The 17,747-nt window shown below is 43.6% G+C and overlaps 1 protein-coding gene across 2 annotated transcripts; it reads left to right on the forward strand.

The window, feature by feature from the left end:
• The first annotated feature begins 2,352 nt into the window (after positions 1-2,352).
• On the forward strand, positions 2,353-16,740 carry TNFSF18 (TNF superfamily member 18). 2 transcript variants are annotated; one of them, XR_008330880.1, is made up of 3 exons: positions 2,353-2,506; positions 14,705-14,735; positions 15,552-15,615. XR_008330880.1 is itself a non-coding variant. In XM_053391077.1 (3 exons), the coding sequence occupies exons 1-3, from the start codon at positions 3,499-3,501 to the stop codon at positions 15,899-15,901; spliced, it is 540 nt and encodes a 179-aa protein (XP_053247052.1). In that variant the 5' UTR covers positions 3,383-3,498; the 3' UTR covers positions 15,902-16,740. The 2 variants fall into 2 exon arrangements, 1 of the variants encoding a protein (XP_053247052.1); XM_053391077.1 differs by lacking the exon at positions 2,353-2,506 and adding an exon at positions 3,383-3,657 and having other exon boundaries at positions 15,552-16,740.
• The last annotated feature ends 1,007 nt before the right edge of the window (positions 16,741-17,747 follow it).

Consider the following 17,747-nt stretch of genomic DNA (forward strand, 5'->3'; position numbering starts at 1 on the left):
GAAATCCCTCCAACGCTCTCCTTTCCCCTCCCGCTTCTCCAAGGCTCTTGCCTCCTGGCGCGCTCCAATGGTCAGCGCTGATTTGGTCAGCTGGTCCATAGACTCCGCCCTGGGCGCCCGGGAAAGTTCGTCTTTCACCACCGAAGAAAGCCCCTCTTCAAAGAGCATTTGAATGGGTTCCGCCGATAGGTCCCACCCCAATTTATGTATCAACATTGTAAACTCAGTCCAGTACTCACGAACCGATCGGCTACCCTGTTTGCAAGCCATCAATTGTCTGCGCACCAGTCCCTGTTCAATCTCGCTGGAAAACATCAAATCCATGGCGCGAAAAAACTTCCTCGTGTCCTTCAGCATTTCACTATTCCCTGCCATCAGGGGTCTAACCCAGTCTCTCGCCCCCCCCTTCGAGATGGCCAATCACAAATGCCACTCGCGATGCCTCGTCGGGAAAGTCGTTAAACTGCAGTTCGAGAGCATACTGCATCTCTGTCCTAAAGGCTTGGTAGTTCCTGGGGTCCCCCCCAAACTTCTGCACCAATCCTGGCATCTTTCTTGCTAGTGTAGCGCCTTTTGCCTTTTCTGCATCCTGCGCCCTCCTTTCCTCTAGCCTCGCCGTTTGCAGTGCTAGCTGGACTTCCAACACCCTGTACCTTTCTTCCAGGCTTGGACCCTCTCCAGCTCCTCCTGCTCCCCCGGCTCCGGCTGGGTTGCTCATGATGCCTCTCTGCACAAGCTGCTTTCAGGGACTGTCCGATTGCTGTGATGGGATGGTGAGCTGCTTGTGCGTAAAATCCTAGTCCCTCAGAGTTTGGCTAAGTCCACAAACCTCTGTCTGTGACGGAGCTCCTTAAGCATGGCTCCATCAGTCGCTCGTTGAATCGGACAGTGGGCGTTTACGGAACTTCTTCCAGCATAAAAGCTCCTTAACGGAAATGCGTCTTCTGGACTCTCGGCGTGACAGTTTCCGGCGAGGAGTGGGTGTCCCTATAGGAGGTCCTGAAACCTCCCCACTGTTCTCGCTTGAAGTGTCTCTGAGCCCTCCCTCCGACTCACTTTCCCTTGGAACTCCACTTCTCCCCCTGCTGGTTCCCTCCTCAGATGAATGGTCTCTCTCACCCTCCGTGAGCCCTTTCACCTCCTGCGTCTCAGATGGCAGTTCCCTGACAGCCTTTTTTGATTTTCTTTCTCTCTATGTCCTATCTAATTCTATTAATGTAACACCATTTAGGTCTCCCATCAAAATAATCTCCTCTTCTATAAATTCCAGTAAATTAGCTTCTACGTTTCTGAAAAATTCTGTTTTGTTACCATTCAGTGCATAAACTCCTACTATAATTAAATGTTCTTTACCTTTTGTTATTTTTGTTAAGTTGTGGGTTAAAATAGCAGACGACACAGCGATTTCTCCAAAGCAGCTCTTTATTTTGTAAGCTGGAACAGAACTAAGCTGAAGAGCTCAGTCAGCCTGCTTATATGGAGCTCCAGAACAATGTAACTGTTGCCATTTTCTAAAACTATCCAATCACTGAACGTCACTTTTCGATCCTTCATTTGCATACAAAACTATCCAATCACTGAATGTCACTTTTCGATCCTTCATTTGCATAACTATCTACAGTATCCCCCTGCTGGCCCAGGGTGAGAACTTCAGTACATAACAATTTTTACCCCTAGTAATCTACCCTCATCATCCTTAAAGATATTTTTTGCGTCTAGTTTAGGGTTCATGGCTCCCATTCAGTCTTTTCTTTTTAAAATCCGCTCAAGGCATCAAGGCAAATGTCAAAACCAAACCTCTTGGAATAGCCCACACTTTTGGAAGTTGTGCTGTGCTTCTGTGCTTTTTTTGTCCTTAAGTCAGATTTTATGAGGTCTAAAAAGACCCAGAAACAACATACGGAAAACATAGCCAGTCAGTGATTTGATTAGCGCTGCACAGATGACCCATAAAAAGAGAGTAAAACAGAGAGTGGTGATTCCACAGCAAACCCCTCCGGTGGTTTCTGGAAAGGGTTTAATATTGCAAACAGATCGTTCAAATATTGCAACTGGTCTACTGGCATTTTTTAAATTTTTCAATCAGAATCCCCCTAGAATGAATAAATACAGATTAGATTTTTTGAAAGGCACACAATGTTGTGTGGACCTTGCAAGCACACACACATGGATGAGGAGCACAGGTTTCACCACAAAGCCCTGTCTGGAAGACAGCTGGTTGACAGAGCAATCCTGTGCCAGATGTCTGCCAAAGCAAGGCCCACCCCTTTCCGTTGGGCCGGCAGCTGGACAGGCAGCACATCTAAGCTGTGATGCTGAGCCTGGGCTACAGAGGGTGGGCGAAGAACCCATGGCAACTTCTGCTTTCATGTTACTTCTGTTTTTGCCCTTGGTTCAAGAAACTGTAGGTGGAAAACAGGGCTTGAGAAAAAGAGAAGAGAAGACAGGGAACTAAGGCAATGAAAGACCGAGCAGAGATGGCAGCTCTGAAGAAACCCTGCAGTGTGTAAGATATGGGGGGCTGTATGCTGTGGGGCAGGTGGGGGGCGTGAGGGAGACAGGTCCACATACCGAGTCATTAGAGGAGGACCTGGAGCAAAGTATGTGGTGGCCTAAAAAGAAAACAGTGGCAGATGGGGACATGGCAAATGATGGAATGAGGAGCCAAAGAGAAGCTAGGAATGGAGCAAAACGACACGAGGCTCAGAGGCAGAAGGGATGGTGCAACCTTGGCATGCAGAAGGATCAGGCAGAGGAGAGCCAGTGGGGCAGACTGAAGGCTGCTGCCTTCAGAGGGGAACCCTGCCAGTTGCAACTTCTTCTTCTGCTGCTGCTGCAGCATTTGCAGCCCTTAAGGAGGACAACAAGAATCAGGAAGCAGAGGCAGGGACTTGATTTCATATATAGATTTGAGCCATTCAGATGGCTAACCCTAATATTAAGTCAAAGCTTTTGAAACTCACATAGTTCAGATACTTGGACTATTGACCTTATGTCTCTTAAACTTTAGATAAAAATAAATTGCAGTACATTGTATTTCATTATGCAGTGCCCTTTTACAACGCTTCATAGACGTAAACTAAGGTTACCAGACGTCCCCGTTTCCTGGGGACAGTCCCTGTATTTACAAATCAGTCCCTTGACAAAATCCAGTGAAGTTGAAAAGTATCCCCAGATTCATTGAAAAAAATCTGGTAACCTTAACGTAAGCAGCTGATGTGCTTGTCTTCCTCAGCAGCCCGCTCCTGTCCTTGGAGCAGTTTCATTTCACAGCCTTTGTGGGGTTTTGAGCCAGAGGAGAGTTCCTCCTCCTACGTCAGTTTCGCTCAATGTGTCTCCGCTTCTACAGCCCAGACTGTGATGAAATACAAACTCCACCCCTTGTTAAAGAAGGTAACCTCCAAGCATATAAATATCTTTCCCATGGCTCAGGGCTACTAACTTCTGGAGACGTTTATAAGGAGTTCCAGTAAGCACAGACTGGCTGGAGCTTCTGCCATGGAGGCACTGGCTTTCACAGAGGGGCCCAACCCTCACAGTGACCCCCAAACACCAAGAAACTATAGGATTACCCTGTGCCTTGCAGCATGTTTGGTCATCTTGATGCTGGTTTTACTTCCATTTTCTATCGCCTGCATTCTTCTCCATCACAAACAGGTAAGCAGATAACAAACCTCTAGAGAAAGATTTATTTAAAACATCTTCCTCCTACTCTTCAGCTGAGAAAGCTCCCAGAGTGAGATCATTAACAAATAAGCCAGTCGCTGCCCTCAGGTTTACAACCACAAGACAGCAGAAAAGGCGAGGGGGGAGGGGGCAAGCAAACAGGGGCTCCAGTTCTTGCAAGTTACAAAGTTCTGGCGAGGATCCCCTTGAGGGAGAAGCGCCCAGAGAGGAGAGTGCCAAGGGGGTGCCCCCCCAATTCTCATCTTCGATGCTGCTGCTGCAGCCCAATGGAACGACTGATGTTAGTATATCGATGATTTGTATTAATTAGTAGTTGTAACAATTTTATGTCTGTGGTAACTTTATGGGAAATACAATACTGGAACTTTGCAGCATAGGTCTAGTGGAATTTTAAGGAAGAGCCAGTGCAAAATAGTTATTAGACTGCTGTGACTCAGGAGACCCCGGGTCATGAAGTCACAGAACATCTTTGGGGCCATTCATGTGCCCCAGGCCCTTGTGGCATGGATAAAACAGGGAAGGGGAGAAACCATACCTGCCCCCTAAAGCTCCTTGGGAGGTGGGATAGAAGAGGCATCAATGAATCTCTGCCCTACGGCAGGGGGGTGCTTTTCTTCTCATGGCCCAGGTGTTACCAACAGGTGGTGTCTGAAGGAAAAGTGGGTGAAGCAACAGGTGTGGGTCTTACCTTCAGTGGTGAAGCAAGCCTCTCAGGCGCCTGGGGTGGCATGCCCAGGGGCGGGGCGAGCTGCCCATAGGGACGGGGCACACTGTGGAGCCTCCGGAGTCTGCCTGCCTCCTCCCACTCAGCCGTCCTACAGTTGGGGGGGAGCAGCGGGCAGACCGTTTGGGCAGTGCAGAGCCTGCACGCACCCAAGCCACCATGTCTCTCTCAGGAGAGACGCGTGGCTCGGGCACGCTGCAGGCCCCGTAGTGAGTGTTGCCTGGCATTTTGTCACCCCCCTCAGTGGTGACACCTGGGGCAGCCCACCTCCACCGCACCCCCCCTTCCTCCACCCCTGCTTACCTTTTCACAGCAGGCTCCCCTCCAGTCACTCAAGCACACTAGATGCCCCCACCGCTCTATCCTAGAACCGGGCAACAATGCCAACCAGGCCAAAAAAAGCCCCTCAGGTTGTCTGGAGAGTGTGGCCTGGCAAGAGGGTGTGAGGCCTGGAAAGAGTGTCAAGGGGCAGGTATAGGGGCCTGGAGGGAAATAGTTGGCCTCAGAACTGAGGTTCCCCATTTGTGCTCTATGAGATGTTATTTTTAGCTCCTCCTTGTCCATGGTCAGAGGAGCTGTGACAAAGCACTGTGGCTTCCACTAATAGCACAAATCACAGAATCATAGAATTATAGAGCTGGAAGAGCCCCTGAGGATCATCTATTCCAACCCCTTGCAATGCCCGAATATGCGGCTGTCCATACAGGGATCAAACCTGCAACCTTGGCGTTATCAGCACCAGACTCTGGCACACCCTGCTACCCTGCTCACGAGGTGCAGTTCCATGACAATTGTTCATCAGGTCAGGGTGGCAGGGGAAGGCAGACAGTCAGAACTCTGAGTTCTTTAAGGAAAGTAGTCTATTATTTATATGGGTCTTATGAGGATTCAAGCAGAGGTACTGGCTCAAATCGTTGCAAGCAGAATAATTATGTGCCTGGCTCAGGAATGAGGTTGAAATTCAATTTGGTTCACATTTGCCTGGTTTGCACTTTCAGAAACAATATGCAAAGTGAAATGGTCATCTGTCAAGATTCTCCCTTTGCCAGTTCTCCAGCCCAGCAATGTGTACAAAAATGCAAGCACAAAGGTAAAGCTTGCATCCTTATTCAAGTATAATAATGAAGATCTGAAGAAGAAGGAACTGATGACTCGTTTCCTTTTTGCTTCATGAGGAACAATAGCTAAATACTGGAGGAAATTCAGTTTATGACTCTAGAATATGGGTACACTAGTGGCCAAAATTGTGGAAACATTTTGGAAAAAGTGTATTTCCAAGGTTTGATGGCTCATAACACCACTTCTTTTTTAGTAATACCGTAAAATATCAATGGAATGAAGAATGTAATGTAACAAAGTTTGTTCAATTATCTGTATTCTATCAAAAGTTATAGCCAAAGAACCAGAAAAAGGAAGCACAACTTGCTTAGGTTGATATGCAGTAGCTTTCCTTCATTTGAATGTAGCCAATGAGCATGAGTGTTTAGAGAGCCAATCGGGTGTCATCTTGTTTTGGCAATGATTCAGTCAGGTCACGGTAGGATTCAGCTACTGATGGTATGTACTAGAGCTGAGAGGACATTTGTCAGTGTGTTGTGTGATTGCTATCAAGTTGGTTGGATTTTTTGTGTTCTTTCATTTAGTGAGCTTGTAAAACATAATAAATAACTTTAAAGAAATGGCGCAAAGAGTTGACTGGTCACCCAGAAAGTGAAGTAAAATAGTACTATTAAGTGAACAAAGCTAAAGTTATAAAGAAATTAGAAGAAAAAATGGTGGAAACTTAACCAAAGGTGGCATTTCTAATTTTTTGAAGAGGTATAAGGAGACTCAGTCACTACAAAATCAGACTGGTAAAGGCAGGAAAAGGTGCACAACAGCAAGTGATGATAGAGAAATTGAGAGACTGTGCCCACATGACAGAAGAAAATCATCTGAGTGTATACAAGATGACATGGCGTGATGTAATGTGAAGTTGAGTGCAAGGACAGTTCGGTGCAGACTGCAGGAATATGGTCTAAATGCTAGAATTCCAAGGGAAAAGCCATTGCTATCTCTCAAACAAAGGTTGAAAAGGCTAAACTGGGCTAAACTAATGTTAACTGGACAGCGGAACAATAGGACAGTGTTATTTGGAGTGATGAGACCAAAATCTCTTTGCTCGTTCGTGAAATATGTGAGAAGAATTGCAGAAGATTTACATCTTCCTTTTATTAAGATAAAGGTAAAGGACTCCTGGATGGTTAAGTCCCGTTGAATTTGACTCTGGGGTTGTGGCGCTCATCTCGCTTTCAGGCCAAGGGAGCCGGCGTTTGTCCACAGACAGCTTTCCGGGTCATGCGGCCAGCAGGACTAAACCGCTTCTGGCACAACGGGACACCATGACGAAAGCCAGAGTGCATGGAAACGCAGTTTACCTTGCCACCACAGCACAACTGTGTGGAAATGATTTTTGAATTTGCAATTACCTTCAACGGATTGATAAAAACAGAAGATGAAAATTATGGTTTCTAGCTAAAGTACAGCTTATTTATCTTGGAAAGGAGATAAAACAAATACGTTTGGACATATGCTTGTTACAAATGGCAGAAAGCCAGATTTCCTCCATTTTGGGATGTGTCACAGTGGAAAATCACAGACATGAGAAAAGTGAAAGTGAAATGCCACGGACAGGAAAATAAACACCCACACAGAAATATATTATATTGGTCTAACCTGCTTGCCAGACGAACTAACGAAGGATCAACATCAGATTGTCTTATTGGAATTACCTGGACGAATTAAAGAGAAGCAGTACAAATATGAGATCACCATCGGCCCCCGAACCTCAGAGCATGGGAAGTCAACCAAAGATTTATAATTTGGCATAAAATTCGGACTGTTTGTTAATTTTATAATTTGGAATGTTTTTAATGTGGTTTTACTTAGATTGTTCAAATGGAAAACTTAATAAATATTATTATATAAAAAATAAAAAAATAAAACAAATTCAGAGAAAGCTATTACCGTATTTTTTGCTCTATAGGACGTACCGGACCATAGGATGCACCTTGTTTTAGAGGGGGAGAACAAGAAAAAAAAATCTCCCCCTCTCTGCCCAGTGCCCCTTCAGCGAAGCGGCAGGAGGCGCTGCGCAGAGAGGGGGAGAATTCCCCCCCCTGTTCTCCCCCTCTAAAACAAGGTGCCCTTCAAGGTGCGTTCAGTCGCCTTCAGGCGGTTACCTTGGAAGCCTGGGAGCGAGAAGGGTCCCGCGCACCAACCCCTCTCACTCTCCAGGCTTCAGGCTCCTTTCGACCTGCTCTTTGGGGCTGGCGGGGGGAAGCCCACTGCCAGCCCCAAAGAGCAGGTTGGGGAGCAGCGGAAAGGCGCGAAGCCTTCCTGTTGCTCCGCAAGCTTCTCAAGGCTGCTGGGGAATCCCGGGGCTATGGCTTCTTTAGCCCCGTGCACCCTCTCCCGGCTGGAGAGGTGGCGCACGACTAAAGAGGAAGCCAAGACACCGAGCGGGATGCTTCCCGCTTGCTGTCTATGCTTCCCGCTCACTGTCTTGGCTTCTGCCATAGCCGCTCTCCAGCCAGGAGAGGCTGCCCGCAGCTATGGCAATACCCCCACCTCCTGCAAAAGCCCACAGGAGCCGCACACCCTTTAAGGAGTGTGCGGCTTCTGTGGGCTTTCCATGAGGAGGCAGAAGGGACTGACCGGACAGTTAACCAGATAACCAGACAGTTCCACCACATATGAAAATATGACTCTATGTCCTTTTTGCATCTCCAGTATGTTGGCAACCTGCCTTTATACATTTTAGCGAGTTTTAAAGGGGTGTGATGCCATCTGTATAACATCTTCATAGTGTTTTCCCTGAGGTAGCATGCCCTGAATTTAATATCTGTCCTCCACAATCTTTCCCATTGTTCCATGTAGATATTGTATCCAAGGTCCTGCACCCACCTTACCATTACTAGTTTAACTTCTTCCTCTTTTACTTCCCATTCTAATAAGTAGTCATAAATTCGTGAAATGTGTTTTCCTTTATTGTGGGTTAACTCTTTTCCAAATTTGGATGTTTCTTTTGCAAGACCTTCTTTCTTATCTATACACAATCTTTGGTTTAACTGAAAATATTGGAGCCAATTTGACAGGTGGCTTTTGATTTCATCATATTTCTTCAAAGTTGGCTCATCTTTATCCGCTTCTAGTAATAATCGGTACGTGGGCAACTCTCTTTTCTTATTCCTTTTTTTAACTGCTATGACTTCTGTGGGTGAGGTCCACATTGGTATCTTTGGCTTCAGTAATCCTTTATATTTAATCCATATCTTATAAAATGATTTTCTTATCACATGGCTCAAAAACCCCTTGTGGACCTTCACTTTTTCATATATTAAGTGAGCGTGCCATCTGTACTGATTGTCGTGGCCTTCAAGATCTAACACATCGGTATCTTTTAAAATGATCCATTCTTTTGGCCATTCCAATCCTGCAGTTGCATGGTATAATTCTAGGTCTGGAAGCGCAAAGCCTCCTCTCTCTTTTTTTATCTATTAGTAATTGGTGTTTAATTCTCAGTTTCTTTCCGTTCCAAACAAATCTTGCTATTTCCTTTTTCCATTCTTGGAAACATTTCAATCTTCCCAGGATTGGTATTGTTTGGAACAAAAAAACCATTCTGGGAAGAATATTCATTTTCACTGCTGAGATTCTTCCCCAAAGATATTTTTTAAAAAAGATCTTTTCAGGATTTAATGTAGTTGTCTTCATACAGGTTTATACTTTTGGTTCATATCCAGATCCCCAGATATTTAACCTTATTTTTAATTTCCAGGCCTGTTCTTTCTTGTAATTCTCTTTTCTCTTCCTGTGTTAAGTTTTTGGTCATTACTCTTCCATATTTTCTTTTGTTGTTGTTTAGTCATTTAGTCGTGTCCAACTCTTCGTGACCCCCTGGACCAGAGCACGCCAGGCACTCCTGTCTTCTACTGCCTCCCACAGTTTGGTCAAAATCATGCTGGTAGCTACGAGAACACTGTCCCACCATCTCATCCTCTGTCAACCCCTTCTCCTTGTGCCCTCCATCTTTCCCAACATCAGGGTCTTTTCCAGGGAGTCTTCTTTTCTCATGAGGTGGCCAAAGTATTGGCGCCTCAGCTTCAGGATCTGTCTTTCCAGTGAGCACTCAGGGCTGATTTCCTTAAGAATGGATAGGTTTCATCTTCTTGTAGTCTATGGGACTCTCTCCAGCACCATAATTCATATTTTACTAATTAGGTCTATAGCTGCTGGTATGCTTTGTTTCAGATCTTGTGTTGTTACAATTAGATCATCGGCGAATGCTCTAACTTTATAAGACTTTTCCCCAATCACTATTCCTTTTGTATTTTCGTCTTTCCTGATATTTTGTAAAAGTGGTGCTAGGGCTAATATAAATAACAGAGATGACAAAGGGCATCCCTGTTTTGTCCCTTTTGCGATGGGGATATTATCTGTAAGGTTGCCATTTATAAGAAGTCTAGCTCTTTGTTGGTGATATATTGCTTCAATTCCATTTCTAAATTTTGTTCCTAGTTCCATTATTTCTATCTGTTTTTTCATAAAATGCCAGGAGACATTGTTGAATGCCTTTTCCGTATTGACTAATAACAAGGCTGCCTTTTTATCACTTTTAGCTTCTAGATATTCCAAAATATCAACAATGTTTCTGGTATTTCCTGAAATTTGCCTTCCTGGGAGAAACCCCGTCTGGTTTGGGTGAATGACTCCTCTGATAGCTTCTTTAAGCCTGCTTGCCAATATATTGGCAAAGCGTTTATAATCACAGTTTAATAGTGATATTGGCCTGTGACTGGATATTAACTCTGGGTGACCTCCCTGTTTAGGTATTAGTGTTACATAGGCTTCTTTCCATGAGTTGGGGATTTTCCCTTGATTAAGGGTGTTATTCATTATTTCAGTTAGTGGTATTAAAATCTCTTCCATTTTTTAATAGAATTCCACTGGGAGACCATCTGGGCCTGGTGTTTTCCCTGTTTTAGCCTTCTTGGTTGCATTCCTGATTTCTAATGTTGATATCGGAGCATTAAACATTTGGACTTTCTCTTTTTTAACCTCTAGGATTTTCTGTTGGGTTACATAATCTTCTACTTCTTCCCCTATGTCTACATTTTAAAAATACAAATCTTCATAATATTTAAGAAATTTTTGTAATATTATTTTGTGATCACCTATTTTTATTCTGTTGATTTGTTTTTCCTTTTTCCTTTTTTGAGTTGTTTATGTGCAAATTCAAAATTGTTCTGTTTAAACATTTTCAGATTCCATTCAATTTCTTGTTCTATTTTCGACATGTATTCTGCCTGTAATAATTTGATTTCTTTTTTTAATTTTTTCATTGTTTAGTTGTTTATTCAGCTCTTTTTCCTTTCCCTTTATTTCTTCTAACAATCCCATTTTCTCCTTATCGCTTTCTTTTCTTTGTAAGGCATTTTGTTTTATAAAGTATCCCCTAATAACCGCCTTGCCAGTCTCCCATATTGTTCTAACGTCACTCACTTGTTTATTATTTAATTCAAAATATTCCTTCAATGTATTTTTAGTACCCTCTACTATTTTTTCTTCTTTCAATAAAGATTCATTCAATTTCCATCTCCTTGTTCCTGTTCTCCAATCTGATTTTATTCTTAATAAGACCGGGTTATGGTCTGAGATTGTTTTTGGTATAATCTGTGACTCCTCAATTCTTTTAAGCATATCTATGGAAACCTATATGGAGTCTATCCTGCTAGCCGATTTATTTGGTTTGGAAAAATACGTATATTATCTCTCTAGCCCATGCTTATATCTCCAAGAGTCTTTTAAGTCAAAGCTTTCAGTCATATTCACAAAGCTAGACTGTAATTTCCCCTGTCCTTTATTCCCTCCAGATCTGTCTAGTTGTGGGTTTATTACCCCATTAAAGTCTCCGAGAAGTAGACTTCCGGGTTAGCACCATTGGCTAATGGCGGATTCCCTCCGAGCTCCGGAGGGAATCGGCTCCGTAGGAGTTGGGTCCTGCCGCGGCGGCGACGCAGGGACTCTCAGAAACCACAGGCGCTGAAGCCTGTGGACCTGGAGACTCGGCGGGCACCATTAGCGCCCCCCCGACCCGCGAAGGAGTCTTTTTAAAGGCTTCGGAGTGGGGGACGGGGTGAGCGGCGCGGTGCTGAGAGTCTATTGCTTCTCCTGCGGAGTGAAGCCGCGCTGCCATGGCCGGAGAGCGCTGACTTTTTCTTGTGATTTGGACCTAAAAACAACAACCCGTGAGTAGTACGGAATTTGGACTTGTAAAGGAAATTTTTTGAAATTAGGCACGATCGGGGAAGACGTAAACAGGAAGCCAGTCTCCCCGTCCTGTAAACAACCTAAAACAAGGACCTGCTAACTAAGGTCGTGAGAACTCTTTCTTTTATTGGGCAAAAGATATTAATTTCACGATTTGGCAATACAAGCAATTGTACTGGAGGATAAGAGTTAATTTCGAGCTGAGGTACCACCCCCCCTCAGACCCGGGAGGGATCCGCGAGAAAACCTGTTGGAAAGGTACTGAAGAATTTGACAGCTGTCAAACTAGCTGTCAAGACAGAAAAAGGGAACTTTGTTTCTACTGTTTCTGCTGGCTATATCTGTAACATTTTGATTATACTTTGTTGAAAATAAGGAAGAACTGATACAAATTAACTGGACTTTTGGATTTGAACTGTAAGGAACACTAAGTAACCAAAATCCCTCTAGAGGGGGTTTGGGATATTACAAGAATGGCTGAAGGAAGGGAAATTCAAGCTAAGCTGGACAGAGTTTTTGTTCTCTTGGGAAAGCTACAAGGCCAAGTGGATGTTTTGACTATAAATGTTGAAACTCTGGACTTAACAGTAAACAAATTCATTGAATTTGATAAGGATTTGACCCAGGAAGCCTATGCAGCTGGCCAAGAAGAGAAACTTGAGAGATTTGAGACTGAGGGGAAAGAAGAATATGTTGTTCCGGAAGAAAAGGGAGGAGAAGCTGTAATCTTGGTGGAAAGCCAGAGGCCTGACACGATGGCTACAAAGGAAAATAAGAACTTGATGAAGAAAATCTGGTTTGAATCGGAAACTGAAAAATGGAGGGATCTCCTTATGTGGAGATCTGAAGACCTAAGGATTACAAATTTGATCAAGGTGGAAGATGGAGCTTTGGGGACATTGGGACTTGAAAGGATCAAGAAACAAGATTCAGGCTCCATTTTTGGGTGTGGAGGTCTGGCTGGAAGAAACGGGGACCATAATGGACTAGAGCTCCTCCGAGATTTGGTGTTTAATATCAAGGACTGTCAGAAAAACCGGCAGAGAGGAATGGAGAGAGAGTTGAGAGCCTCGGACGTGAGGTCTCCAGGCTGATGGTAGATGGACTGATGGACGTTTCAAGGGGATTGAAACCGGGAAAGGGGGGGGTGGAGTTTGGGAATCCAAAGGGTGTATAATCTAACTTGTTCTGTTTTTATTTTGTTTGGATATCTATATGAAAATTGGGGAAATCGTGGAAGGGAATTTAGGCTGATTTTAGAAAAAGGTTTAAAGAATAAGCAATGATGCACAAATATGAAGTCTATAAGGTAAAATTGGTTTTTTTAGAAAAAGGAACTAAATATAAAAAGGTTTAAAAATAGGGATAAGAGCTTGTTGAACCAACAATTGGACCTGGAATACAAGAGGGAGAGGTGTGGGGAAGTCAGGGAAATATGTTATAGAAAATAAGGATTGTGAATTGTATGTGTTTTTAATTTTTTTTCTTGTTGTTCTTGTCTTTGCTTTCTTTTTTCTGTCTTTTTTGGTTTTGTTATTGTATTATGGTGGAAAATTTTAATAAATATCATTTTTTTAAAAAAAAATAAAGTCTCCGAGAAGTAATACTTTATCTTCCAGGTAATCCAACAGCTTTGTTTCTAAGTTCTTGAAAAAAGCTGCTTTTTTCTCATTGGGAGCATACACCCCTACTATAATAATTTATATTATTATTATTATTATTATTATTATTATTATTATTATTATTATTATTATATTTGAATTTATACCCCTCCTTTTTCCCTGACAGGGACTCAAGGCAGCTTATGGACAAGCTCGCTCATCCTTCCTTCCCTCTGTGGCTGGGTACCCCCATCCCAAAGGGGACACAATTCAGCTTGGGGGCCAAGGGAAGGGGGAGGGTAGCAGGTGGCAGCAGCAGCTCTTTTGGGGAAGGGGAGGCCTGCTGGGGCTTCCCCTGATTACAGTGAAATGCTGCTCCCAAGATGGAACAGGGGCTGCTGGCAGCTCCTTTTCCCACTGGAGATTGCGCTGCTACAACTCATGAGTGCTGGCTCTCAGTGACATTCATGCTGGCAGCATCTTCACAAACATCTGAGGAGGAGAGGCCTGCTGGGCTTCTCCCACCATCAGATGAGTTTCTGCTTGCCCCCGATACTCTGCCCTGGAACCCGAGATGAGCTTCCCTTCTTGGAGATGGGATAATGGGCAGCAGATAGAATTTTCAATCATTATCTCAGATATGTAAAACCTGCAAGGGTTTGGGGGCATTGGAGCAAGCCTGATTCCTCTTCAGGTGAGCCTAAGCCTGTTTGCCCATCTCCATTTGCCACCAATGCCAAGTACTGTTTACAAAAGATGAATTACGCTTTCGTTAGCTAAGAGCTGCTTTTATCTGAGAGCGAGAAACAGTTTGAATGCCGTGTTTGCAGATTCCCCACCCCCTGCCCCGGAAGTCAAGTAGCATTTTAGCCCCACAGCAACATGTGAGGTAGGTTAGGCTGAGAGAATGTGACTTCGTGGCCAAATAGAGATTGGACCTGGGTGCCCCCGTATGAAAGGAATACTTGAGTAATTACATAGTTGAAATATACTCAGAGTCGCAAAGCGATTTCATGCTCTTTATTCAGCTCATAGTGGTGAGGAGGAATGGAAGTCCCCTCAAAGTATCTGCTTTATATACATTATTTACACAATGGGCTGCACATGATTGGCTAATTCCGGAATTCTACTGTAAGCCAATCAGGTTGTGGATTCACTTCTATCTGGAGCATGATTGGGTAGTTCCTGCCAACCAATCATACTGCTGCATTGTTCTAGGACCAATCAGACTGCTGCATTCTGAATCCTATTGTTCTAGAACCAATCAGACTGCTGCCTTTTGGATCCTATTGTTCTAGGACCAATCGGACTGCTGCAGTTTGGATCCTATTCAACTCAGTACATAAAAATAGTGAATTCCCAACTTTTCTTTTCTCCACAGTCACCCAAGACTTGCTGGATTCATGGATCTTGTAAGTACTCAGATCTGCTTGATTTTTTTTTTAATTACCATCTTTTATTTATTTAAGACACTTCAATACTTCTTTTCATCAAATATGTCTCAGGGTAGTTAAAATGATGAAGGACAATTCTACTATTGTGATTACTATTCATCCATCCATTCAGTTTCATAATGGGATTGAGGAAAGCTGATTATTTCTTGAAGTTTCCTCTGCCCCCTTCACTGGTGCTGCCTATGCAAAAGCAAGGCATAAGGACTAATTCTGCACACACACAGGATCTGAGTGTGAGGTTGACTCAAACTCTCTCTCATACTGAATGGACATGAGGGAGTTGCAGGGCTGTTGCTGCACTGTCCTAACCGCCCCCCCCCCAGCTGTGCATGTTAGCCAGGCACCTCCGCCCTTGTGTGCTGGGGCTCTACATGCATACAGAAGTATTGGTACTGAACTTCTCCACATCCAATTAGCCCAGGATCCCTCCCCTCATGTGCAGGAACTCTTTACACATATGTCAGTGTGTTGGGCAATCGTCACACGGTTTGCAGAAGTAAAAAAAACCTAAAACAGCTAGGGGGCCCTGCCTCCCCCCAAAAAATTAGCTCAGTGAAGGCTGAGCTTCCTCAGTAGCCACAGAATGCAGAAAGCTAGTTGGAAAAGAAACGTGGAAGTATCTAGGAGACAGAGATGACTGGTTAGAACACTGGAAAGGAGGCCTAGGAAGTGAGACTGTCGGATACCATTTTGCTGCACATAATAGTACAACAACAATAACCATTTTTTGTACTTTGTTTTTGGTGTTCTTCTCCCCTGGTTTATGCCTGCAAGCTCCAGTCCCTTCTGACAAGACTATCCATTGGGAATGGAAACCCATTTGCCCTGGCTCTGCACTGACTGCAAGTCCCTCCTCACTGGAAATCTTGGAAAGTGGAATGTATTTTGTCTATGCGTATGTGGCCCTTACGGAGGAGGCCTCGACTGAACATCGCTTTTCTGTTTACCTGATGGCCGACTCTCAAGTTCACAGTGTTTTCCAAGGGCCCAATGCTATGCTTGCATTTATAAACATGGGAAGGCCATATTTCCTGAAAAATGGAATAAAGTTGCACTTGGACATTAATGAAGGACTCACACATATTGACAGCAATAGAACATACTGGGGGATTTTAAAAATTTAACAAAGGCCTCAACCTGTGTCAGCTTTTACTAAGTTGAAAGAACTTGCAGAATTAATTCCTGAGGGGAATTCTGGATTTCTCAGCACTACACCACGGCGTTTGCCCATGTTCCTGGAGGTTGGCTGGTTGCCCAGTCTTTGCCTTACATTTTCCAAGACCATATGCTTTGGCTTTGCTTCACTCCAGCCAACAGGCAGACTAGATCTTTTTGCACAAAGGAAGCAGAAACTGCAATACCTTGACTCATCCAAGACACATTTGCACCATTTAATTGAATATCCTGCCTAAACCAAAGATGGACGGAAGGTGAACCTAGATGTACCGGTAGATTTCTGGGTAATGTGCAGTAAATTTCCAAGAATCTCTGACTCCCAATTGTCTAACAGTCACAACAACTAAAAAGCCTCCACCCCCACCCCCAAATTTAGGTTGCTGAGAGATAACATTGTGGGGAGGGAACCAGAAGGGGATTTTTGTTTGAAAGAACTTGTGAATGAACTTGTGATCACTATCATAACTAGCCTCACGAATTCCTGAACTGAGCATATCCTTAGAGGTATTCCCTTCATTTAATTATTCGTATATATATCTGCCTATCTTTTTAGGATAAAAAACACTGACTTGAATGTCATTGGGCTTCTTCACACTTGCCGTTTGCCTGACTCTTTTCAGGCAGAGATATGTGCTTTTTTTTGTAAATAATTTTTTATTACTTTTTGACAGTTACATTTTCACAAATAAAAGCAGTAATTAACTCACATTTCTACCAAATCTAAATTTATACAAGTACCTTCTCTTTGAGATTTTTAAAATCTCTGGACTTCCCCCCATACACACTTCTGGTTCCTTATATTAACCCAATTCTTCTGCATTTCCATACTTACACTTTCCCAATTATTATTTCCCTTAATTTTATCTAATTTTCTACTAGTTGCAAGCATTTACTTAAAATCCTGCCAATGTATCAACTTGTTTACAGTATTATTTGCACATAAACAATAAACGATTCCCACTCTTTTTTAAGCTTCTCGTTCTCATAGTCTCTGAGCTTTGCCATTAATTTTGCCATTTCTGCATAGTCCATTAGCTTGATTTGCTATTCTTCTTTCGTTGGTGTCTTTTCTTCCTTCTTTCCTTGGGCTAACAATATTTGTGCGGCTGTTGTAGCATATATAAATATTTTCTTCTGTTCTTTAAGAAGTTCAGTTCCTATCTGTTAAGTTGTGGGTGAACATATCAGACGACACAGCAATTCTTCAGACAGCTCTTGTTTATTCACAGGCCAGAACAAAACAGGGCTGAAGGGTTCAGCCAACCTGCTTATATAGAGCTCAACTACAAAGCAACAGTAACAACTTTCTGTAACTATCCAATCACTGAACGTCACTTTCAATTCCTTATTTGCCTATACGGACCTGAGTGAAAGCTATCTAGAGTATCCCCCTGCTGGCCCAGGGTGAGAACTTCAGTACATAACACCCCTCCCCACCGAGATAAGGCGTTAGTACCAATCGTGATGGCTTCTTTATATACAGCACTACACGTAATGGTTCAATTAGGCACAAAAGCATATCGGTTACATTTCACATACTTCCATTAGACTGACAGTGTTACATGTCCAACGACAAAGTCCTTTAAATAAGTTGGGCGCTTGGAAACTCTGCTAGACAGCCAAGGACTGGTACCCAGGTCCAGGGGTCTGCCCGATTCTTGCTGAGGCTGTGGTGCGACCCTAGGTTGCATTGAAACCAAGTCCCCTGGAACCGCTGCTGTGGGTGGAACCTGTGCAAGTGGAGTTGGCATAATGTCAGGCACGGCAGTGGTCTGAGTCTGTGGGGAGTCCGGC

The sequence above is a fragment of the Podarcis raffonei genome, chromosome 6 (assembly GCF_027172205.1).
Source record: "Podarcis raffonei isolate rPodRaf1 chromosome 6, rPodRaf1.pri, whole genome shotgun sequence".
NCBI lineage: Eukaryota > Metazoa > Chordata > Lepidosauria > Squamata > Lacertidae > Podarcis > Podarcis raffonei.